Here is a 26839-nt window from a genome sequence, read left to right as displayed (position 1 = left end):
AGGAGAAAAATCCATCTTTTGAAATTACGCAGCTCAACTGGCAGATTAACAACGTAAAACAGTTGGGGAGAAAAAAAAGACTTTATCAAAATAGATGGGGTTTATAGCAACAAGTAAATTCTTACACAAGTACTGAGAGAAACTCAGCTTGTGTATATAAAACAACTTAAGTCAAATTGAGTTTCACTACTGAGTAAGATAAATTTATTTTCTAAAATCATCCCCAAAGTGTTGATCATTACAGGAACAGGACTGCGTTTAAAGAAAACTGTCCCACTTGAATTCCCAGCACTCACTTTCTCCACAAGCTGGTTTGGCTCAGTGTTTTAATGCTATTTTAACTTTCTCAGATATCTCTTTAGAAATAAGTTTGAAAAAGATTTCTACTTAAGCATAAACAATCAGAAAGAAGAGTTTTGCTATGAGTCCCTTCCAATCACTTCATTTTCCTATTTCCATACAACAACTTTTCAATAAAAGGCAGTAATAAAAAGACAATTCAGGATAAACTTCAATTACATTTTCTCACATTGTCTTAAGTCATACACCTCCTTTTTTCTTGAAGGTCCAGAAGAAGAAGGAAAGGAAAATATCTAGATATTTACATAATAGAAGAAAAATCTTTACCGAGTTTAAGGTGGGTTTGCAAAATTTATTTTTGGTCCACTGACCAATTATTACTAGGGAAGAAAAAAGATTTAGTACACCTAGTTCAGAATAATTATTCATTTATATTAACACAAAATGTTGCACAGAAAATCATGAACAACTTCAGAAAGCAGCAGTCCTATGACTATCAGTTGAGACCACCTTGCACAAGCCAGATCATTCAATGTGATATAAAGACATACCTTTTTATCATATACATCTTGCCAGTTTACTCCAGCAAAGAAACTATGACGCATGATTTCTTTCGCATCATCTGGGCCTCCACCAAGTCTAAAGAGAGTGGGAAAAACAAAATCATATTAAACAAGCGTTGCTCTTAAAGGGAGATTAAGTTATTGTGGTTGGAAAAGTGACCATTGGGTTCTGACTCTCTGGGAATGTAATTCTCACCTGGTTAGTATCTTGAGATCAGGTGATCTCACGAGAAAATGTGATACTAGAAGCATCATTGCCATAGTCTATTCAATTATTCCAACTACGGTGTTCATTACTGCCCATGATGAGCTTTTTGAATAATTGATTACTTTTAAAAACATACTTAAATTCAGTTTTCTTGAAAGACCAACAAACATTTTGGCACTATTAAAAACCAAAACCAACCCAATGTTGCTGACATAAAATTTTGCCAAGGAGGTGCCAGGCACTGAATCAGTAATGACTCACACATCATTTTTATACAGTGTTCACTGCTGTTGCATCTGGGTGCTGTAACAATTAACCAATTACCATAAAATAGTCTCAATCTGAGTCAATTAGTATAAATTAATAAATTGTAGGCCTGCTGAGAAGGTTACTGAAAGGCCATCGTAAATAACCACACTATTCACTGTGGCCCACAGCTTGCCAAAGCCGGACCGTCTGGTAAATCATCTTAGGAAGTGAATTCCACCTACTTTGGGTGAACTTGCCCAAGGTGATTTCAGCTCACTGAAGCGGTCACTCCTGCCAAAAGAGGAGGGTCCCACCCCTGCCCATACCTCTCCTCTCTCACATGCATCCACAGCAGCATTCGCACTTGATGACTGTGAGCTGAGCCAGGTCACTAACCTGGAAGAAAACTAACTCTGCAATGGGAAACCGAGGAGGAACTGGTTGGGTTTTTTTGTTGCACAAGCAACAGAAGTCAGATTTGACTCAACACGTTTAGCGAGCTTCCTTGAGCTGCTGCTGCTGTTGATGGAGAAAGTACTACGTATCCAGCAAAGGGAACCTCTGCCCCTTTCAACAGCACATGGACTTCCAGGCCTGCTCAGCTCCCCCTGAACTTCTTCATGGGCCTGGCTATCCTGCCAGTCTAACAGAAAGAGGTTTTGACAGAAAAAAAGCTAATCTGAATGGAACAGGCAGCCCACACGTGTTAGGTATCGACAGGAAAAGTGACACAAGAAGTTCGTATTTCAGTAAAAGGAACTACTAAAGCTACAAAGACAAAATTTATAAGCAACCTTTTAAGTAAGATAAATTCCCCTCTAAAGCATTTATTGCAAGGAGCAATAATCTCCACAACCAAGAAAAAAATAAATCTGTATTGGTATTACCCTGCTGCCAAATTACAAAAATATTCTGGACTACTACCTCAGGCTTGCAGTAACTGGGTGTAACGTTATTCTCATTTCCAAGCTGTGTTCCTCTTCGTTTCTCAGCTACTCATTCTAAAATTCTCTGTGTCTCTGCCAAGCACCCCAATTAGCCTGCAGTCTCCAGACTTCTCTCAATATCTTCCCATCCAGCTGCTCAGAGAAAAGCTGTGTTGCAGTTAACCTCTGTGCTCCCACCCTATTTAGCCAGTAGCAGAACTTGAATATGGGTAAGATTGTAAACGTAAGTCTGTAATAAACACTACTGTCTGCAAAGATTAATTACAAGCAAGTATCTTTTCAGTTCTCAAGGTTAATATATTTGATGGGTCAGATTGTTTGAAGGTTAAAATGCATTAGGAATTGCCACAGGAACAGATTTTTACTGTACTCTCCATGTATTTGGCTGGTTGGTCACAGTTTGCTTTTACTGCCTACAGTAAGCTCAGCAAAACAGGCACTGCTGGGCAGCAGCATCAGAAAGGCTGTGCGCTTGTGCCGTCCTGGCTGCTGCACTTGGCTGCACGCAGGCAAATCCCCCAGAGACACAGCAACCAGTCCTTCCCGTGTGCCAGCGAGCAATGCCCACTACCGAAAACTACTTGAGAACCAACTGAGGATGAAGGAGGACTGGAGAAGAGAGACAGACTGACACGCCAAGACTCGCAAGAACAGAGAGACTGGGGAGAAGAGGGCACCTACAGACAAATGTCACCGGTTTACCAAGACAGACGCTCATTTCAGAACCATAGGCAGCAGCTGGGTGATGCTGGCTTCCAAACCACTGTTCTTAAATTCACTCAGAAGATGTATTCGGTAACAAGTTACTAGTTTACATGGTCTAATATGTGACTTATTTACGTGCCCAAATAAAATTCAGCTGTGGCTGCCTAGACCTGTCTTCTAGAGTAATTACTTCCAAGAAAAAGTGCTGTAGTCCCCATGAGACACTACAGCCAACTCAGGGTTAAGTCATACTCTGAAAAACAATTGAGAGCCTTCCCTTTGATCCAGTACACAATCTAAACCTGAAAAGATCCCTGTGTTTGCTGTGAATGATTAAGGAAGTGTTCTCTTCCACGTCATTTTCCCCTTTTGCTCGTTAAACTCGCTTTGTATATTGCTGCTGTATTGAAAAAGTGGAAATCTGAGACTGTATGGCTGCATATGGCCCTTTCCTGTGACTGACAGGTCCTTCAGCCAGGAAGACCAGGCACCACTGGTCTACTTTTGCATTACCCAGTGTAGTTAGAGTATTTCTTATGCCTGTATACCCAAGTAATTTCACTTACCGCTTATTTGGATCCTTTATCAGTAGGCCTGATAGTAATGATTTTGCATCTGCAGACAGAGTTCGAGGAAATTTTATGTCCTCCATTAGTATCAGTTCAAACAGTTTCTCATGATCTTGGTTGTAGAACGGTAATCTTCCACACATCATTTCATACATGACAACCCCTAATCCCCACCAGTCCACTGCACGACCATAGTCATTATCTTCCAACACCTAAGACAAAAACCAAAGCCAGCTGTAAGCCATGCACTATTTCAGATACAATCATTTCAGTCTATTTGATCCATCCCTGTATTAATGTGTTTGCAAGGCTTTATTTTCCAGTGTGCTACAAGGACTTCCAGAGTGTGGCTCACTCCATGCAACTGCAGCACTGACTCACACACCCGAGCTCACTGAAATTCCAGGCATACCGGGGACCGTACTGCTAAAAGCAAAATAAAAAATTGAGGATGACCTGCTCAAAATTATCAGGACTGCATTTTCCCCTGTCCTATGTCATCTACGATCCCATTTATAGTGCACACAGCTCTAGGAAGAGACACTATCTACGGGCACTACTGCCTCAGTTAGCATTCTTATGGGAGAAGAAGTGAAGCATCTCCTTGCCCGGTCACTTCCTCTCTCCTTACCCCATCTGTAAGAATAAAGCCTCAGATTCAGAAACACCTTAATCTAAGACCGCTCAGCTTCTTTACCATCTTTGTTTATTTTAAAAGTCCTCAATGCGTTTCTCCTGCCAGTTTCATTACGTTCCATGAAACAGTGCAACAGCTGAACCGTGTTAGTGCAAAGAAACATGAGTGTTTACACGATACTCTGTTTACACGATATTGTATGATCACAGAAATACGGTACCATTTATATAATTTGTTAACATAATGCTTCCAATGTCACATCCCTAAAAACAACCTGCTCCACAGCCCTTCTCCCAGCAGCTCCAGCAATCAGAATAAGGAATCTAAGCAGTGTGTCTTGACCTTAGTACATCTTCACATTAAATTGTACGAACGGAGACAACATAAAAGCAGCATACACCCATAGTGAAACCATAAGCAAAAGGAATCTGAAGGCTACTGAACACATACACATATAATTACAATTTCTGTGAATTTCTAGAAGATCATACCCTTTCATTCCAAAAGATGCAACGGTTAGAAGTTACTAAATGTTAATACAGAAGGCACTGCAACTGCATGTGCCAAATTGCCAATATTTGCTGCAGAAAGAACTATTAAAGAGACAAAAACCTTAGAACAATAAATTAGACTTAAATTATAACCATTTAGAAAGATCAAAGAAATGCAAGTAATATGTTAGACTATAATTATAAAGAATTAATTCTTTACAAAGAAATGTTTCTGTGTCGTTAAAAGGCAGATTCTGAAAGGCATCATGACTGATTTAAAAAAAAAAAAAACCACCAACAACAAACTAACCCACACAGAACAAAATACATTTTATTACACTCAGACACATGCAATCGCCACCACAAAGAGCTCACCCAGATTCAAACTGTATGTAGACACACAGGAGCATAGATACACAGTAGTGAAAATCTGGTGATGTGCAGTAAAACCTTTCGGCTTCAATGAATAAGGCAACCTCTAGCAGATTGGAACTAACTTTTTTCCATGAGTACATTACCTTGTGATTACCTAAAAAGTGTAAGATGACTTCCAATCATTTCCTCTGAAGCAAGGGCAGACCCAGCTCTCGCCCACCTGGGGACACTAAGTGGCCCTGACCACATCATGGGGCACATGCACCACCCTCGCCAGTCCTAGTGAGGGGCGTCAGCTTGCTGAGCTGCCTCTCCTTTTTCTCCCCCAGTAAACCCAAGCCCGCTCAGAAATATCTAGTACACACTATTTGCAGTAACAAAATACAATCTGATCCAGTATGGCAACTTTGACAATCCCACAGTAATTAATGCATTCCTATTCCTAGTTTTCACTGTCCTTAAGGATTAGTAGTAGAAACACGATGAAAAGAAGTGGATTACAAATCCCCCTTGTGTATATAAGATTAAAAAATCATAAATATTAACACATTAACACATACTATTTACAACTGTGCCAAAACACACAGACTCGTTACATCATTGATATTTCCAAATAGAGGGTGAAATTTTGGAAAGTGTAAAACACAACAAATTATCTGAATAAGTACATATGACAAAACTAACTAAAATAACTCCCGCATTTTAAAATCAATTAAATGTTTCATGAGTTTGAGCATATTGCAAGCTATTTGCTGAAAAACTCTGTATGAAATCTGTGACGCTTGTCTTTAAATCCCCATTTCTTCTACCACCGAATAAAAAGCATTATGTATTTTTCTCCTATAGCTATTAGCACTGTCATCTGTACAGTTACTCTTTTCTTTGGAAACTAGTAAAATACATAAAATTGTGAGGCAGTGATAGATTCTTTTTACAAGTTGAGGTGTTATTTGTATGTGTGATTTATAAAAGAAGGCAATGGGAAGATAAAACGTATCGTTCTCTGAACAAGGCAAATCACATGGCCGATAGCTAAAGCAAACTATCTGGGGCTTTACCTAATTTATGCAGGACTTTACCTAATAATAATAAAAAGTATGAGCAACCTTTTGCTGCATTCCCTCAACAGCAACAAAACAGTGGTACAAAGAAAGAGCCAAATGTGATTTTTAACCTCTTTTTACATAAAATCATAAAAAAGCATAAAAGCTGGATTAACTGCCTCCCGAACCCGCGTATCACCAGCCGGGTTCTCATCCCCAGCTGGCAAAACTGGCAACTCTTTATTTTTGTTTAAATACCTGGTTTACAGCCAGCCAGACAAGCAAGAGCATCAAAAGGGTTTCATTTAGACGAAAGGAAAACAGCCTGAAAATAGTGTAAATAAAGGAAAATGCATCTCAACTTATTTTAATATAAACGTAATAAAATTGTGCATAAAGCAGTCACAGTAAATACCATTATTTTCTTTAAGTCATTTCTATTCCTCATGGTGTTACGAAACTCCCGGATTTGTAGACTGTGACAAATCAATGGAAGTGCTGGAGTCCAGCAGCTCCTACAACCAAATCCATACAATTAGGGCAGGCATGAGAACATGTCTATGCACTCTGCTTTAGCATTACAGAGTCCTTTCCAAACAATTCTTGGATTTGAGGGCTTTGTTTTTAATTACACTGAACACAGGTCAAGAAAGCTTCAACTCAGTGCTAAAATGAACATGACACATAGCTGCAGGCTTTGCACCTACAAATAATTCAATCTTTTGCCTACCACGAGGTGGATACCTGCTTTTAGAAATGCCTCCTTTGGCTGAGAGGGCTGATACTGCTGTCACTCCAGCATTTGTGGGGTGTTCCTGTGTACGTGGGGTACCAGCCTAAGCACCCTGCCAGGCGCAGACACAGTGGAAAGTTCAATCTCTTGGAATTCATGCACTGCCCTTACAAGCTGCCTCCATTAACTCCAGCCAACTCTTGTCCCCTCCTGTAAAGACCCACACATCCGTCTTTAAGAGAATACACTGTCCTAACAACCCCGCCCCTTCAAGGTCACAGCAGGAAAGGCAGCAGGCCCACCAAAACCATCATAAAGGGCACAGGCTCAGCCACTCTGGCATCTGTTCTAAAGTAACATATTTGTAGTTTCTAGGGGCATCACACAGAATGGTCACATGGAACTCATAAGATACAGAGAGACCAGCTACACTGAGCGTGTACGCCAGTCAGGCACGTTTGCATGAAGTACAGTTGAAGTTCTATGCTTTCTTCCACAAAAACTGTTTAAATAGTCATTTAGATATGTGACGCGTGGGGTGCCAAAATCCCAAGCCACCTCATCAAGATCTAAGTGAGGTTTTAGGAGACGAGAGCTCCAGCAAGATGCGACTTCGGTGCGTGGGTAACATTTATAGTCACTCACCCCTATCTTACACCTCACATTATCACTTGACCCAGGTGACTTCCCAGTGTTGAGTAAAGCAGGAGGTGGGCTGACTGCAGCTCAGCCTGGATGATACCATACATTATGGGAAACAAAACTCAAAAAATGACCATCATTTTTCTTACTTGAGGGAATCGGTTTGTTTTTAGGGCTCTAGCTCAACAGCTGGCTCTTTCAGACACAGTGCCGGCCTAACCCACACTCTTGTTTCTGTTCCCTCACCCACAGCTTCCCTTACTTTGCCAAAACTGTGCAACACGCTACATCAGAGTACACCAGTACTAAGAAAATGGAAAAAAAAAGTTTCACCCTGGGTTATTTGTCACCCGAATCAAGTTTTCTGACCTGAGCCACTCAACAGCCACCTGAACAGCTGTGGTTGTGCAAGTGAGAACACCAGGGCAGGCAGCATCGGATGCCACCGCTGCAGAAAGCGATGCTTTTCCAACTCAGCCCCGAAGTTACACCCCAGCAGCTACACTGACTCTGCCAGCCAACCCTGCACACACAGACAGCTGCAACGGCCGTGCTCGCTTCATGGGAAGATTAAGGGCCTGATTCTCTTCCCAACCTGTATTTCCCTAAGGCACTCCAGCAGCGCAACAGGGTTGCAAAGCGGGCGTAAACTCTTCGCTGCACCGAATCCACTGCCGTTTTTACAGGCGTTGGTGCTCCTCCAGCACTTACACCTACACCTGCAGTCCGAGGCCACAGCCTGGGTTTGTATACGGATGCTTTTAAAAAAGCTGCAGAGGTGCTACTGAAGTTCGTACTTTTCCAGTCTCAGATAAATATGCAAGAGGTGAAGTAACCCTTAATATGCAAGATGTTAAGTAACATCCTTTCTAACAAGCAAGAGACGTTAGGCAGCTGCTTCCAGGCACATGCAGCTACTTCAGTGCTTTTGTGGATGTTTTAGAGGCACTGGACGATATTGTAGTTTCAGCTAAGGGAAATCTATTTATTTACCTTAAACTTTCATTTGTATTGTGGTCAAAAGGCAACTCAACTCTTTTTTAAATACACTGAGATAGCAGGAATAGCTATCTGTAACAAGGGAAAACAAAGTGTTCTCTAGTGACTCCACTGGCTCTGCACACTTGGGGGTCTCTGAGGAGTATTATCAGCAATGACCAAGTATAGGATGGGATAGCGCTTCATACGCAAAGACCATCAAGCCCTACATACAAAATAAAAAAATCCAGCTCACAGCCTTTGTGATGACTAAGAGAACACAATCACACTGCAGGGCTGCTAAGCCCACAGTAATCCAACTGTGTTTGCCCCTCACACATAACAATTCATTTCGCTGACAAGTAACTGCAGATCAGAAAAGAAAAATATTCTCGGATTTGCATTTATTAACAAAAAAAGCATTCCCTACTGCAGAAATGTCCGATATCTTGCACTCAAAAATATTAATAAAAATCGTTAGTACCACTGGAAATATTCTCTTTCCCAGAAAACAAAATCCATTATGAAGACTTCCTCCTCTACTCCACCAGTGGCTATAGATCTTAATGTTTAGGTTTATCAGCCAACACATCTAGAGGTGTCCTTTGCTTTAGGTTCGTCACTCTTTTAAGAGCCTAACGTACAGTCCACAGAATTTGATGTCCATTTAATTTTAAGGGGAAAACCAGTGAAAAGATATCTTTTATTATCTCCTTATTTCTTAGGTAGCTAGAGCTGAAAGTTTTTTGAGAGGCAGCAGCATGGGACACATCTGCAAACTCTTATTGACGAGGGTTGGGGCAGACTTAGGAAGCAGGCAATTAAGTGAGTCAGACAAAGAGAAGTCGATACACAGACACGCAATGCTTTTACAAGATTCTGTGAAAATAAATTTTTTGGCTAGCCAGTGGTGTAAGAGGTGAAGTCTGTGATTGTCTTAAATTACTCACATATTTCCCCTTGCCTTCAGTGAAACTGGGATTCTCTGACCACTAATCCCAGAATACTGGACAAGGTGTGCTTGCCTCAGACACAATCTGAATGTAGAAAATACCTTCATTCTGTTTTTACTGCATTTTCCTAAAACAAAACATGCCTGATGAGCAGCCTCTGAAAGATTTTTGGTGACACAGCAAAAATCCACACAACCAAGAAAGGTACTTCCCACAGACCTCTAAATGGTAGTTAGCTGCTGTAACTTCTGGACTCTGCTAACACAGGCAAATTCAGCAACAACCTTGAGCACAAAAGGCTTCACACAATTCACGTTCAACCTTCTACAAAGGGTTGTCAGCACTGGGCTTTATCTTTAAAAGAACAGTATAAAAATACTGGTTTCATACTTGGTGCTAGATAACCAAGGCAACTTATTGGAAAAGCAATTACATTTTGACTTAGTTATGGTTTCTCTTATTATATTAGACATAGACTTTCTGATAGGACATTACAAATAGCTTGTTGCTCAATCAATAATTTTGACAGAACAGATGGGAAAATATTTAAACATCTAAACAAACTGTCTGCACACCTATGTTGTGAAAGAAAACTGAGAACTTGGATACACCAATGTACTGTTATTTAAGGGGAAAAAACTGTTTTCAATTAACCTTACAGTTCAGGTGGAGTGTATGTTCCTTAAGCATTCCTGGTAGCCCTTCACACATTTTTATTGCTACAGTTGTTGATCCGCTAACAAATATTCACCCACGTATTATTCAACAAAAGTTACAAAGCATATCTGCTAGAACTTTCTATCACTTGTGGTAACAGTTACAACAGTGAGAAAGTTTATCAACTAACACTGATGAAGAACAAAGGTAACACATATTTTTTTCTGAAATGGACTTCTATTCAGATGTACAAAAATTCTTCCTGCAGAAAGGTATGGTTGCCAAATACGATGCCAATTTAGTTACTATGAACTGTATCTTGGTATGAACAGTGGAAGTACTGATATGTCCATAGTAAAATAACACTTGAATGAATACTCACTGCTTTCATTATACAGAGCTGAAAAGACAAAACTGCAAGGTTATAGGTAGGATGGGAAATAGATACCTGAGAATTAAGTCAAGGAAGAAAGTTTTCTATTACTGCTCTAATTTTTGCAAGTCGTTTTTCTCCATTTTGAATCTGGCTTGTGCTGCTGTTTTACTCCTGGTCCTAATGCAGACTATCTTCCTAATATATTTTTGTTTGAATTTTTCCCCATCTTACCTAGCATTTTGTTAAGAAACCTAAAAAAAAAAAAAAAAAAAAAAGTTTTTCATTTGCTGGCACACATTGTGCTGCATCAGAAATGATACAACCTGGTATAAATGTGAATTAAGCAAAGCTTTCTAGAGTAAAGGGCATGCATTTAACCTCCTACAGAGGGGCTCTGACTTCAGTAGAATTTAAAATCTAAAAAGCCACAAAAAGTTAAGTCAGTGAACATGAAAATGTAGTCTAACAAAGGACTATAAGAAGTCAATGGCAACCCTGGCAAGATAAACAACACCAAACATCAAAATGAAACACCCAAAACAAAAACCCAGCAAGAAACCAAACCAAAAAAAATAAAAAAACACCCAAAAGAGACATCTTTCATGGAAGACAGCAAACCTGCAGACCTGTTGATGTCTGTATCACTGCACTAGCAGAAATATCCCTAACATGTACTGCCATAAGATGCAAGATGTGTAAGAAGCAACAAATAATGTTAATACTATTCTATTTCTTTCGGGTTGCTCATTCTTCCTGAAATTATTTTGAATTTTTACTGATGTTAAACAGCATTTGTTCAGCTTCTGGTTTTGCTTCATTACTCTCAGAAAAACTAAAGTCTTTTGCTGAGATGGAAATAATGACTGCATCGATTAAATGAAAATTAAGGAAAAAAAGCTTCAAGCATGTTATTGAGACAGTCTTTGTCAGAACTGTCATACTTGTTTTATGAAAAAATGTGGGGTTTATTAGAAAATTGCTCTCTGCTTTAAAGTTCTGGTTTGAATACAACAGTTTATTTATGGGCAATGTGGAGCTAATCTCTTTTCTAGTCTTTTGTTTGTTTTATTATTTTTGCTTATTTGTTACATCTGTCCCCTTGAGAAGCCTGATACTGCATGTGGACAATCACTTTTTGTGTCTGGTGAGATTAAGCAGATTCCATGAAATTTCAAGTTCTTGTTATACCATTGGCTGTCTGGCTTCAGGAGAAAGTCAAGCTCTTTTCCTAATTTATCTGTTGTTGCAGCAACTCTTCTGTATGTGTAACTGAGCAATGCTTTCATACCCCTATCTAAATGCTCCCCATCTTTTGATCTTGATTCTGGTTACTGCCAATAAACGATGTTATACTCTGGACACCCTGCCTTGTCCACTTTCCATCATGCTCATCTCAGGGCCCTGCTGGCAATGCCAAGCTCACAAAAACGCCCAAATTCAAATCACTAGCATTTTTGATGACTTAGGAGCATGAGATGACACAAGGTGGTGCACTAAAATGTAATAAGTGGTAACAAAACAGAAAAAAGAACACATTTCAATTTTCATGAGGTGCTGGCGTTTCAAGATAAAACAATTCTTTGCATTTCCATTTCCTTTCAATGTAAAAAAAATAATTTGCTACTTGGAATTCTGGTGTAAGGAGAAAATTCCATATTGTGAATCTCATATAAATCAGCAGGGAAGATATTTTCAGGCTATTCCTTCTCACAACCCCCACTGGTCCTCACCCAAAAATAAAATGTAGCCAAATACACAACAGACAGCTGTTCAGGAGCACACGCCAACAGTAAACCACATTTCCACAGGTAAAATAAATTCTATTGTCCCTCTGCTAAGAATCAGATTATGCATGAAGCATCTAGGTAAACAGAGAGTAAATAAACTTGAACTATCCTTTGGAAGCCAAAAGAAAATTAGTTAAGCAAAGCACAACAACAGAACTACAGTGTCTGGGTACTGAGCAAACTAGCTATACTTTCAGGAAAATGAACACAAGTTCTCAGAAGTTGAGGCTTGCTGGTTTTAAGCAAAAGCCATCAGGCAAAAGCAAAGCATTCTGCTTCACCAGGAAGCAGTAACGTCTCATACTACAGGTTAAGACAAACACCTACTCAAATATAAAAAGAAAGAATAATTATGGTATCAGTGTTGGTAGGAGACTTCACAATTAATTATTCATCAGATTTGATACTTTTTATTTTATGGAATAAAATACACCTCCTCATTGATTTTTTTTAAAAGGAATCTTTTTTTGTTTATAGGTATGAATGTTAAGACTCCATTAAACTAATGCAAATAAGCAAATAAAGCCTCACAGTAGGGTAGGTGCTTGGATTTGGTGGCCCCCACAAAGATGATATTTTTTTAGTTGATTCTACTTTCTCTGCTTCCTTAGCTTTACGTTTACCTATATTTGACAGAGGTAATGCTGCCTGTTACAGATTAGTTCTAGCCATACAGGCATCCCCACTAATCTATTCACCACTGAAATATGAGGGTAAAAGTCTTTCTTGTGACATCAGAAGACAAATATCATCACAACCTGCAATACTACCAAAATGTGACATTAAAGAATTACCCTTTTGACAGCATTCTTTGACCATGGTCTATCCTTCGACAAAACAACAATATATAACATACTTTCCTAAATATACATTGAACACTCGTAGGTTCCATTCCTTTTTATCAGTAAAGTTTTTTTGGATGGGTTGGTTTTTTGTTTTCTTTTTTCTTGCAGGGTGGGGAGGGGAGAGGGGGCACTCTATTTTGTTAATTCTAACTTGGCGATCAAAGAATTTTTATTTTTACACTATTACAGAAGTGCATTTTTCTAGGTTTCCAAAACCACCTTATTCAACCTTCCCCATCTGTCACCATCTGCTTCTTTTTAGCATGTACTTTTTGTGTGATCACATAAGCATGTGAAAAATAACTAACATTCAGATGATTGTCTGCTGGTACATTTGAGGACTGGGCATAATAAAAGTGAACTGCCAAAACGTACTTAACACTTCTAATTTTGTTGGGTCTTGCATGTAAGCTACATTTGATTTTCAAACTGTTTTACAGTTGGAAAGTTGATCAGGTACTCTAACTCAACAGTAAAACTGAGACTACATAATTAGCTCAGCTCTAAAAAGATTATATTCAAAGAGAGGAACAAAACCCAGAAATATATCCACACGAGTTCACACATCCATCTTGACTGAGTCTGTCTGCACAATGTTGCCTGAGGCACAGGATAAGATGCTACAAACAGCCTACTTCTGGAGAGTCACAGCCTATGTCTTCTTTTCAAGCTACCACAGGACAAGGAATAAAGGACTCTCATAATTACAAGGGTGTATGAAATCTCATAGACATGCTGCATAAGCAAAGTCATTAAGCCAGGGGTAGAAATGCACAGAAATGCAATGCAATTCCTTATCAATGCAGCAGATACTGCTTCTAGGTGCAAAGTAACTTAAAATTGCTCCCATGGCACAAAAGCTGAATGGTGGAGGTACCCGTTTCCAGAACTCTATCAAGCTTCAGCACAGCATTTCTGTTTGTAAATGCACTTCCTAATAGAGTTTTAATGTCAAAAGAACAAAACAGTCCTAAAGCTAGAAAATCAAACTTACCTCTTACCCTCCCAAAATACACTACCCTCACACTAAGAGATTTCGATACACAAAATAGTCTTGTTAGAGAGCACCACCACAGGCCTCTCAGGTCTTTGGTAAAACCACTATGAACCAGAATACCAATATATTTATATCAACGCAGACAATTTGGTGGAGTGTCTCATTATCCTTTCTCTAAAAAAAAGGAATTAACAGAAGTGAAGAAAATAAAAAGAACCTGAATAATAACAGGAACTACCCTTTCCCCTAATTAAACCCAAAAAGCCACTTACAATCAATCTCCATTAAAGCTTCCCAGAGATAACCAATATGAGTAAGAACTTGCTCTCTGTAACATGATGGAAGACCAAACCTAACATCAAGTTTCTTTTCTTTTACTTTCCACTGTCGCTCTTTATAGTATTGTTCCAAATCTTTGAAGTTCATACTGGTCTTAAAGCCTTGTGAATGCAGATGCCATCTAGGAACATCTTAACAGCTGTTTCCCATAAATTTGTGCCATTTTCCACAAATTCCCTTTTCCCTTATTTACCCATTAATTCTAGAGATGGAAAATAATGGTACATATCTGTTATTTATATAAAAGTAGCATTGAATTTCAAAAAGCACATTACTTTGATGCCTTAATTATTTTTACATTCAAATGAAAGTTAAAGGAAAAGGAGATAAAAAGGAAACAGCATAAGGCACAACAAAATTATTCCATTCCTCAGTTTCTCTATATTCCTAAACAAACAACACCCTAGTGAGCTCCTCTTCAGCGAGCTCCTCTTTGCTTTAAGTTGCTCATCAATTTCTCCTGCCTGTCTCTCTGTAAAAACTTCTGTTTCCATTAAGAGAAAATTAACAAAATAGCATAATTGTATTTAGTCCATACTCTATTTCCTGCCCACAACCACATTTTTCCCTATAAGAAAAACCTTCTTATCTCTAAGCTGTGTTTTCTGGCCTATCAATCTACCTGCAAGATCATTAGGTTCATTTAATTCATTCCTTTTACCTCCTGTTAACCTCCCTTGCTATCCTCCGACTTACTCAAACTCTTTACCCTCCCTCATTAAAAATCAAGACAGACAGACAGAAGCAAGCCTCAGCTGTATTACTCATGCAACTCAATTTTCCCTGGAGCATAACATGCTGGTCTTTTCACATGCTCACCTCAGCTAATCTCTCTCAATTGGCCAGCCAACATCCATGATGTTGGCTACTTTAAACACGTCCTTTATGAACAAGCACTGTCATGCTTTTCCCCACACCTGAAGCTCCCCTGTAACATTCACATTTCAGTTTCTATCTGCATTAAAATCCCTGTTTAAAACACTGCTTTGCTATGATGCCTGCAAGAACTGAATACATCGATTTCCATGCTAGCCTGTCTCAGTGCATTTCAGTGGTTCCCTCTCTGCCTTCAACTCGTATCAGACGAGCTGTGTGACAGATCATTGTATTCTCAGTTCAAAATCTTACCAGACTGCCTTTGGCAAATATCCTGATCCAATAAAAGCAAGTGTTAAAAGAATGGAATACAGGTATAGCTGCACCAGTGACAAAATGCTTTTTCTGCCTCCACCGCAACATTTTATAATCTGCATATACTACAACATTCTTAGAAATTTCAACTTCAGTTCCTGTGAACACGTGAAAATGTTTTTTTCTTGCAATAACCTTGCCTGCAGTACAGGGTACCATGCTTCCCCTTGCGGGAATTCAGCCACTGAAATTCGATGGCCAAGTCCTAGATTTTGGGTCACCTCTACACCAATGCCATATCCTCCCCAAAAAGAAAAGCTGGAAGTAGGAAATTAGGAAATTAAGTGATGAGTGAGGAAAGACAGCAGTTTCTTCTTGATAAAGAAGTTTTACCTTTCATTTCTCTGAGATAAAACTCAGGGAAATAATTGATTGCACATGATCTCTCTCGCTCACATTTCTAAAAGAAAAATCACCAAAAAAAGAAAAACAATATTTCAAACAAGCACTGTGTAACTGATCTTAATATTTCCTTCATCTCCATTGGTCTCACTTTAAAATAAGTTATAAGACATGCAGATTTAGTCATGTCTATGGAAAAAGGCTATGAAATCTGCTCCGGTTTTATTTACTGTCACATAACTTTAAGTAACTGCATAAATGATATCGAAATGCATTCATCCATCTAGTCTGAACTTTTATGCTAATAGAACTTAACGAGGTTCTACCATTTCCCCTGTTATTAGAATACACCTAAAGACAATTGATCTTCTAGATCTATGAAGAGTAATTTGAATCATCATCCATGAAGTCCCTTACAGACTTCCTCACAGCCAAAACACCCTCTCATCTGCTATTAGAAAGACCAAAAGCTTCGAAATTAATTTCTGGTATTTAAATTTGCATCTCCCGTGACACCAAAACTTAGTACCACAGTGACTGCCTTACTATAACTAAGTCCAAAGAACTTGAACTAAAATGCAGGCAGCCAGAAACTGCAATCTCATGTAAGAAGTTACCCTCACAAATGATCAGAGCTGCAAGAACTTTTATTTCTCTGCCCAAGTAGCTTCATTTCCTGAATGTTCTATTAAAGGAAGTCTGTACAGGTCTTTGATCCTTCATGATCAACTGAAAACTATCAAAACCCAAACTGCTTTTAAATGTCTCACAGGTATATTTACAAGTACAAGTACTTTCTCAGTTTTATTCTTTCTTTATTAAGCAAGTGATACTGTCTGGAAAAAACATATGGTCCTGTCCCGCTTTTGCCACTGCAAAACCACAAAAGAAACATTTTGTGGTTTTTTTCTGAAAAAAATGAAGAACACATCTGTGTTTCCTAAATGGGATCATCATTCATCTTTTCCTCATTGGATCTATGTTTATTCTCTGACACCACAATGATCTCTAATGCAACAGCTTACTTTGAAGGATAACAATGGAAACAGACTCCTAAGAAACAGTCTCTTCTTCCTGAAAATCTACTAAGAAATGAGATATTCTAAAATATTTTTTACCTTTCAAATGAGAAATAACGAAGATGCTTAGAGCAGAGGGAAATATTAAGTATTACCAATACCCTTACACACACACAAAAAATAAGGCTTGCATTAGGTCTACTGCAGATGATAAAGGAATTTTACTATCACATAGCCGAATTATTCTCAAAAGACTGTATAATTTTACAAATAAAAAGTTACTTCCTCATTCTTCAGTAATTGTGACCGATACGCACATCTGTACTGTAAACATGCATGAGCCCAGCTATTTGTCAGTGGCAACTATTTTCTTCCTAGAGGACATGTTCATACCCTACCATTTTTTATGCCTGGCACAAAACTACGTTAAGACAATCACAGTCAGTGCTCTTTTAGTTTTCTTTAAACTGTGGAATACTGCTGTTGGATAACAGGGAATGACTAGCAGAGGACAACAAGAAGGCAACTTAGCTGTGGACCACATAGCTGGAAGCCCTGCACACCACTGTAACAGCACACTGATTGGTGAAGGTACACGAACTTCCAGGTGAGTGCCACAAACGATAAATCAGTGATGGTCCAGAAAAGCCATTCTAGCCCCAAAGATGAAAGTGGGCTCCAACCTGGCAATCTCATTAGATTTTTTTTCCTGTGGCCCACCATCCATTTGATCTTTGCACGGACAGGGGCATTTTTATGGATCTAACAGATATCAGCACAGTCAGTCTCACGTCTTACATGAAAGGTCAGACCCTGTCAATGGGAGATGAAAGAGCCATTTCAACAGAGGGTGAGAAGGACTACTTTGATCTCAAAAACAAGGTTTGTGGGGAAAATGCAGCAACACGTATGCTTGTTTTCTGATTAAGTGTAATTCTGAAATCACCTTGGGAAGTAATTCTCTATGGATCCATAAGGACACCTTCACCTGAGAGAAATGTCATGCAAGGTAGAAATCCACCTTACTGTAGCTTAGCTACTTCCCTGTATTCCTATTGGAAGCAACTGCAATCTAGTTTCTGCAAAAAGATGGAACAGTGAGCAGGACTCTATGCCTCAAACCACGGTCCAACAAGCATTTGGAGAACCAAGCCCAAGTTCTTGTTTGGAACTGAATCCACAACACTGAATTAATACAAAAGAAAAGATTTAGTCATTTCTCAGGCCAGGCATAAATTCCTGACAGTGTAAAGCTCCTGGGTCAACTGTCTCCTGGCTCGCAGACAGCAACCCCAGGCTAACCTGCGTGTCACACAGTACACTGTCCTAGCGTCCTCTACCACCAGCCAGCAAGTATATAGGAAACAAACAACAGGCCTGCAGAAGGGATGCACCCATCACAACTGACCTAGATGAAAGAGGAGGATGCAAGGGTACTATTAAAAGGACAGATGCTGAATAGATTTCTCCATGTAACTGGAGAGTATCTTGCTTCTAAAGAAAGGCTAAAAGGTATCTGCCTTTACACTCACCACGACAAGGCAAAACGTAAGTATATGCTGCCATTTGTCTTGGAATACATAAGAAGGAATTCACCGCGGTAACAGGATTAAATTCCAGCTGTAACATTAGGTTCTCATGATCTGCCATTTCTCAAAAGGTAGTAAGTCTTTGGCGTCTGGTAATGATTTCTGTGGCCTGAACTGCAACAAGAAGGGATTTTTGCGCACTCGTTTTCTAACACATGCACATGAATAGACTTGAGGACCCAGTATCTTAAAGGTCCCTTTATCAGTCAGCTGTCCAAGGTATAAAAATAGATACAATTGTCTCAGGTGAGCAACTAACCAGCCAATGCACTGGTAAACCCAGTGCAAAATAGCAAAGACTTCACATTTGCTTTAAGAGATTTAGAAAGACTCTCAAATCCGACCATTCTAAGATCTTCATCTGCAGCCAGCAGTATCCAGAAGGTGATGCGTACCAGCTTCCTTGACACGCCTTAACTGTAAGGTTCAGAATAACAAATGAAAGGCAATCTAAACTTGCTTGTTGAAATGGGCTCCAGGGCTTGTTGCTGCTACTCAGGATTCAACACTCCTGAAAATAAGAGGGTAAAGAACTATGCTGAATCAGGGCCTCCTCACGTCCTCCCTTCAAACTACGGCATCTTCTTCGACGCTGATACGTAGGTGACTTTCTGGTGGTGCTGAGCTGCTGTAAGAGGTGGGGAATCCCTTGACAAATCCTCCTTAAAACAAACGGTAGGACTGAAGGGCCTTTAGGCTGACTAGAAAGTTGTCTCATCGACAGGTGTGCACTATGTCAATTAGCAATGTTGAATGCTGACAAGAATGGAAACAAGGGCAATTTCAGCATCCTTGAATTAAGTAAAGAAATAACGCTGCCTTTCATGTCACTAATGAAGTTGTGTTTGGCAACCCCAGGGAGAGGCAGGATGACTCTTCCAAGCACCACAACTGTTGACTGAAGCCAGACGGGACAAAAACCACAGTTCTGGGAGTGCTTCCCTTGCGTTTATTCAGTAGCCATCAGTGGCAGAGCTGTCAGCACTAATACTGGAGCAGAACACTTGGCTGACTTGAGCTTCCACAACAGATGCTCAAGTGGCCAAACCAGAGCTGCGAAGGAAACCAAACCAACGTCCTCATGTCCATCTGTTTATCAATCCTCAAGAAGCATCATGTTTGGCACTCCAAGTGCTCGCTAACGGTAAAGATGGGGTGGCATACTCTGGGATGCCACTTCTGCTTACATACTAGGAAACAGCTGAGTTTTGGTGCCCGCCACAGCCAGTTCTGAGGTTGATACACTCAACTGTTTCTAGCACTCAACTGTTTTTAGCAGAAATACCTAAATTTCAGCTCCCTTTCCCTGCAATTGGGAAGTTCGGATAAAACCCAGCAAACTCACTACCTTCCTATTCCCCCTCGCCTCCACACAGTCTATATAAATGCTAGTTACACAGCTCAGTTAAGTAGGATCATATGTTCCAAGTGACAGACAGATGGAAGATTATTTTTGAAGAAATCATTGGAAGATAAAAACTTTAACAGAGGAAGGCAAACATAAGAAGGAAAATGCATGTTGGAGGCCTTTTCAAACACTTAAGTACAGCATCAACATACATACAATCACTACAAAGAACAGTAGTACATACAGTTCTGAATAACAACTGCATAGTATTAATCTGGCAGACTGCCAGTTCTTTACTACAATGAAGGGTTTTCAGCATACAAACATTACAGTCTAAAATTCAATTAAAAATAAATATTTTATACTGTATTAAAATAATATATTCTAAATCATACCTCAGGTGCCAGGTATTCTGGAGTACCACAGAATGTTTTCATAGTTGCTGCGTCTGTGATTCCTTCTTTGCAAAGTCCAAAATCTGTAATTTTTATGTGTCCATCTTTATCCAACATTAGATTTTCTAACTGTGTGTTGGGGAAAAAAGATGTTCCCTTAGTATTTCTTAACAGGACAGGCTGATGTATTACATCAATTTTGTAAAAAAGATTGGGATTTATTGCTTGCAATAGAATGTAATCTGTTTGTAATTAAAAAAAAAAATAACAGCATCTATTACACAGCATTTAAGTGTTTACTGTTACGAAATCTAAATAATTATTTAATACTTTTATATAATTTACAATAATAAGTCCCAGGTCAACCAAAGCGTGACATTTCATTCTGAATTTTTACAAGTTTCATGTATCCAAAATAATTTTCTAAATAGTCTCAAGATATAATCAAGTAACTCAAGGTTACAATCATGGATGTCATTTGTTAAGACTTCACCCATTTCCTTTGCTGTAGCATGACCTTCATTTATCAAGACACTTTTTACTATACTGTCATGAAGCATTTTAAGGATTTATGGATATATACTATCTACATCTTCCACAACCTTTTCAATAACAGACAAAAGTGGGGGTAGAGAAGCTACTGATAAAAACAAAAACCTGAGGTAAATTCCTCCTTGTTTACTTGCAAAGGCCACTGTTCTTGAATTGTGTATGATTACCTCTGAATGCCCTGCACTGCTTTTTAAATACATGATTCTTTGAAATGTGAAAACAGAATATAGCCTGTTATAAAGTATTTAAAGCACAGGAATAAAAACTACTGCAATATTTACTGTGGACCATCTCAAAAGCATGCCTAACATCACTTTCTCAAAAGCTTTTTATTAGCAAAACTTTAAATACAGGTAGCACTAAAAAAAAAAAAAAAGAAAAAAAAAAAGAAAAAAAAAAAGTAAAACAAACTTCTGAACAACCTCTCTCAGAAGAAGTTTTTTGTTTCCAACCCTAAGTTGTGTAGTGAAAATACCAACAAAAGACCAATTGTAGCCCTGTCTTCCTAAGTCTGCATGAAGCCTGAAATACAATTCAGAGATATATCATTCCTGTTGACTCTACGTGTCACACGGAAGCTGCAAAGTAGATGACACCAGCGATAGGATATTAATGACGTCAAATTCTTCTTTCCTTATTACTTATAATTTAAATCAAAAATCATGACCTATCATTCGTTGACCAGACAATTCCCTATTTTTCCAAGATGTCACAGCATTTCATGTTATTACAACAGATTTGCTACAAACAGGTAACCCAGTATTTTGTTCTCTGCCTGTCTCCCTGAGAGAACTTGCCTACCATCGCCTCCTTCTCCTTGGTTCCTGCACAAAGGAGCCCACAAATGAACTCCACTAGTGCACATGTATGATGGGAAAGCATAATTTCCCCTACAAGAAATTAAAGGCTTGTCACAGAAATTATAAAACAGTCTCATTGTGGAAGTGAGAGGTTCCTCCCACATAAGTTAGAATCATAGAATCTGTTAGAAAATGTCCCTGTTGAGATCAGAGGTTATTTTCCATCGAACTTAATCATACTGTGTCACAGAGTACCTGCAGCTTCAGGCAACAGAGGATACACAACTGTCCATGCAGGCGAATTCAAGACAAATTACATTCCAGTATTATGAATCTTTCCCAAGATACGAAAGACAAAATAATTTTTAAATTAAGGCTGAAATTCATATCTATTGAAGTATTCGGAATAGTTTTAAATGTTTTCAAATCATACAAGAACTCTTATACAAGAGCTCACTCTTGAGATAAACAGAATGCAGTCAATTGTCCCAATTCCCCTTTTGCCTTGTTTGGGGAAATTGAGAATTATATTTGAGATTTGTTTTGAAATCCAAGTTAGGTTATAAGCAATGGGGGGGGGAAAAAAAGGATCAGAAGTTTAAATCTCCTTCAAGTACTGTTGCTAAGGTATGCTGTTTCTTTGTTTAATCAAGTTAATGTACCCATCTATAGATTACAGTATCAAACAGCTTCCTTCAGCACACACAGAACTTTAAACTGAGCACTGATTTTTTTCTTCCCCATTAGCTCTGAATAGTGAAACTTTATAATTACTTTGTGTTTGTCCCAATAGCCTCTGCAAAAACAAAAATTTGATTACTTTTTTCTTTTTACTTTTTTTTTTTTTTTACCTTGAGATCACGGTACACAATCTTCCCAGAATGCAGATAGTCCAGGGCAGAGACAATTTCTGCACCATAGAAGCGTGTGCGGTCCTCTGAGAACACCCGCTCTCTCGACAAATGGAAAAACAGCTGCAGGGTAAACAGCAGGGACAGGATTGTAATAATTACTGATTTAGTGGGGGAAATTAACACAAACATAAAACACCTCTCATCACCATATTGTGATGATAGATAGTGTACTCTCAGTGGACACTCAGCACTCTTAGACAGCAGCTGGCTTATCTTTTCCAGGTTTCCAAAGGGAGAAAGCGAGCTGTTAAATCAGCGTTTTAATCAATATACCAATCTTGTTTAAGGCATTCTGCTTGCTACTCATTTAACCTTCAGTTACCAGAGGAAAAAAAAAAATAAAAGAGAAGTATGCAGCAGCAGCAGCATCCTGCACTTCTCCCTCTACCACTTCCTTGGAGTTTTAATTTAAGTCACTGAGAAATATCACCAAAACACTGAAAAACTTAAGGCAGAACCATAATCTGGGTATTATAGTAACTTTCCTTAAAACTGTAAAAAAATCTAGTTCTCCAGTAGACTTCGACTGTACAGGTGAACTGGCATTTTACAACAGCAGCACGTTCATACTGCTAGCAATATCACGATCGCTAGAAAAAGCAAACCAACAACTGCTTAGGGCTTACACAAACAAATCTACTTCTTTAGTGTATTTCTTTGCTAAGTAACAGCACTTTGCAGACACTTTTTCAACTGAGGTCTTGCAGTGACATGGATCAGTCACGACGTATTGCCAGTAACTTCAGCTGCAACCAAAAAGTGTAAGGTGAAGTTCTGCGAGGTTGCCTGCATCTTCTCGGAGAAAACATCACCCTCAGAACCTGGAACAACGCCTAAAAAAGCAGAATTTGGCTATTTCATTCGAACGCTCTCTGAAGTGGCTAGCTTTATTTACTGTGTTGAGCAACCTTGGGAAAGTCTCAAGCAGAGATTAGTGAGTATGCTTCTGCATTCAGCTGAAGCCCAAACTTAAGTAAGCCTGCCTTACTCCTTCAAGTTATGACAGTTTTGGTTTTACCCTAAAAGCTAACCATCAACAAAAACAGAAATACAGAAAATGTGATTATTTAAAAGTTAAGTACAAGCAAGGAAACCCATAACAACCATGTCTTTTTTTCATTTTCAGTGCTAAAAATGTCAAGTAGATGAGAATTCCAAGATGGTGGAGTAGGTACAAAAAAACCCCAACCCAGACTAACAAACCAAAAAACCAATGATGTGTTTAATCTGTCATTACCAGGTCCGACTTCACATCTGCAGGAAATCGACTCTGCTCACAGGGCACAGGACAGTGTAAGAATTACTGCAGCTGTTTTCAGCATGTGGACTTCTCAAAATGTAATTAAAGTCAATCGTTTAAACAGCCAGAAGTCAACCTTTTCCCTGACAGTTGTACTTCAAGAAATGTGCAATACTTTCCTCTGAACCTAAACAAACTTCCCACTAAACCGAGCCTTTTGGCAGCACATATTTGTATAAACAGAGACTTCACAGAAAACAGAAACTGCAGCATGATGTAAAAAGAATGTTTCATTTTTGTTCCCTGTATCTGCATTCCTCTTCCAATTTCTTTTTCAATTCTCAAGACACCCTATATAAAAATGAAATACCTGCAGGACAAGGAGGATCATTATTTTGTAGGTATTTTGATAGCTCTGCTGCTCGTTTCCCTGTTTGAGCATCAATCCCTGGAGGTGACATCAGCCCTCCCTGCAGTGACCTGCTTTCCTTACTGATGACAGCTTCAGTGCCACCACGAACACAACCCCCATGCAGACTAAGCAACTAGGTCTGCCCTCACGAAGTGCCTCATGTATTATAAAATTGAGAAAAGAATAAATATATTTCTCAATTTGTGAGATTTTTTGCTTTATTTGGATGAAGGTCTACTTAGTGTTTGTTTCCCATTTAAATCTTGCAACAGATGACCTTCATCCAAATAAAGCAAAATACAAAATGTATGCAACTTACGCATTGATGTCTGCTTTGTGGTCTTTCTCATAAATAATGAGCTCATGACACTCATTTTTATGAACTTTATTTGTTTTGTTGGACTCAAAGTAATTAAGAATAAAGGCCAACTCTCAGATTACTTTTTAATGTATACAAATAGCAAACACATTGCAAAAATGTATAATATAACTTCCAGTTAGCCCTACATTCATATCTATGCAAAAGGACTATTGCAATTTTCTGTATGAAAGAGTCCAGCAGCTGAGCAGCAAAGTCTTTGAAAATTCTAAAACTTCAGCATACTTCTCAGCAACAGATGTATTAATTTCCATGTGATCCAATTTGAATCAGAGTTGATAACCTGACAAGTTAACATAACAAAAACTTACTTTCTTTAGTGTTTATTTCCAACAAGATATTCTTAATTCAAAATAGTAACTTCATAGTAAAATGACCAGTTAGAAACTACTAGCAACAGTCCTGTTCACCAGAGACTATGAGTTTCCAAGTCATTTTATTTTAATGTTGTATGACACGACAGTCACTCTTCATAAGCATTCTTCATATTATTAGAGCACCTAAGAGTTGTCATCAATCCATACATTCTAGCTTTGAATGAAGAATGTACATTTAGCTATAACAAAGCATGTTAAAAGTGAATCATGCACTCAGATAGATGTTAAAGACAGTAAAACAAATTTTAAAATCGTAATAGAAAAATCAAATTCAGTGAGATTACAGCATTATTTTCAACTATTATTTCAGAATAGTTGGTTCACTATTCTGGAATAATTATGCCACCAGGCTCTATTTATGACTTTCAGAACATGAAGATTGGATTTATTAAGTTAGAGAAGGAAAAGAAGAAATCTGATGTAACGTTATGAAAAAAGCTTCCAACATTTGCACTATTTATTGATTTACAGTTATTAAATACGTGCTATAAAGTCACTAGAATCGCAACAGAAATAGCTTTGGCACAAAGAAAGCCATTTTGCACATAACATTTTTGATGGCATACATGAGGGTGTTATAGTTACAGTCAGGATTGGAGCTATAAATTTCCTGGTATGCCTTTATTTAAAAACTGAACAACAATGTTGCCATGGGGTTTTTTTCCTAATAAAAAATTTTAATGGAAGAATTTTAACAAATGAAAACAAAGATCAGACATAAAAGTATATTCAACTGTAGGTCCAAGAGTGCCAAATATATAAAAACCACAACTTTATCAATATGTTAAACTTCTACACATGCTGGTGACCTATTTAGCACATTGAAAGTTGTATGACTGGCTCTTGCTGTTGCATATTGGGTTTGCTCAACTCTGCAGTTAAACACATTTTATATTTGACTCTTGCAAAGAATTTGTAGCATCAGCCTTGAAATTTCCAATTATTTCTTTATTGTTTTAGATTTTATACTGCTTCTAGGCACATTCTATACCCAAAGAAATATAGCACCCTTATCTTGGACTGTCACAATTCGAGGCTAAGGCTTAGTTACTTAAGAATGTAGGAAAACAAATCAGGACACAACAGAGAAAAAAACAGCAAAGCCCACAACAATACTCATCTATTTTTCATTAGGTAGGCTGAAAATCGTAGAATCATAGAATAATTTGGGTTGGAAGGGACCTTAAAGATCATCTAGTTCCAACCCCCTGCCATGGGCAGGGACACCTTCCACTAGACCAGGTTGCTCAAAGCCTCATCCAGCCTGGCCTTGAACACTTCCAGGGATGGGGCATCCACAGCTTCTCTGGGCAACCTGTTCCTGTGCCTCACCACCCTGTCCATGATGAACTTCTTCCCAATATCTAATCTAAAGCTCCCCACTTTCAATTTAAATCCTCTCTCCTTTTTTTCTAGAGAGTAATAGTATTTGTTCAATTGCAACAAACCATTTAGTTCTCTCTTGCCTAATGAATTGAAGTAAGAGCTGTGGAAAAAAAATACCAAGCGGAACAGAGATTCAGAATTCTGCTGTGGACAAACCATCTGAACAAGTTCTAGAGTCTAATTTTATTACACAGATAATTACCAATTAACTTTGTGACAAAGCATGGAATTTGGAAATATCCTGAAAGTGCAAAGCAACTGTCAGCTGAATGAGTGTACTCTGCAGAGTAATGTACGCAATAGATTTCATTCCTAAAGCTTTTCAACCTTTAAAGCAAAATACTGGAAATAAAAATGGGAAACATACACTCCAAAAGTATTCCCCAACAATAAAGAACCATTCTTAGAATACCACTTTTTATACCACAGTTTCAACAATTCTGTGTGGCCTGGAAGTTGGGGGAACAATGCAATGTGCAATCCCAAGCACAAGTACCGGCT

At 38.5% G+C, this 26839-nt stretch overlaps 1 protein-coding gene across 1 annotated transcript; it reads right to left on the bottom strand.

The window, feature by feature from the left end:
• Nucleotides 1-851: 851 nt before the first annotated feature.
• On the bottom strand, nt 852-22604 carry LOC104515967 (RAC-gamma serine/threonine-protein kinase; the record flags this gene model as incomplete). Its single annotated transcript, XM_010160145.1, has 4 exons — nt 852-939; nt 3539-3753; nt 20279-20407; nt 22482-22604. Coding segments are annotated over 4 exons (555 nt in total), but the record flags the coding sequence as incomplete, so codon positions are not given.
• Nucleotides 22605-26839: the final 4235 nt, after the last annotated feature.

This window comes from Eurypyga helias, unplaced genomic scaffold (assembly GCF_000690775.1).
Source record: "Eurypyga helias isolate BGI_N326 unplaced genomic scaffold, ASM69077v1 scaffold49700, whole genome shotgun sequence".
Classification (NCBI taxonomy): domain Eukaryota; kingdom Metazoa; phylum Chordata; class Aves; order Eurypygiformes; family Eurypygidae; genus Eurypyga; species Eurypyga helias.
Note: the sequence above shows the minus strand (reverse complement) of the source record. Positions and strands in the feature narration are given on the sequence as shown.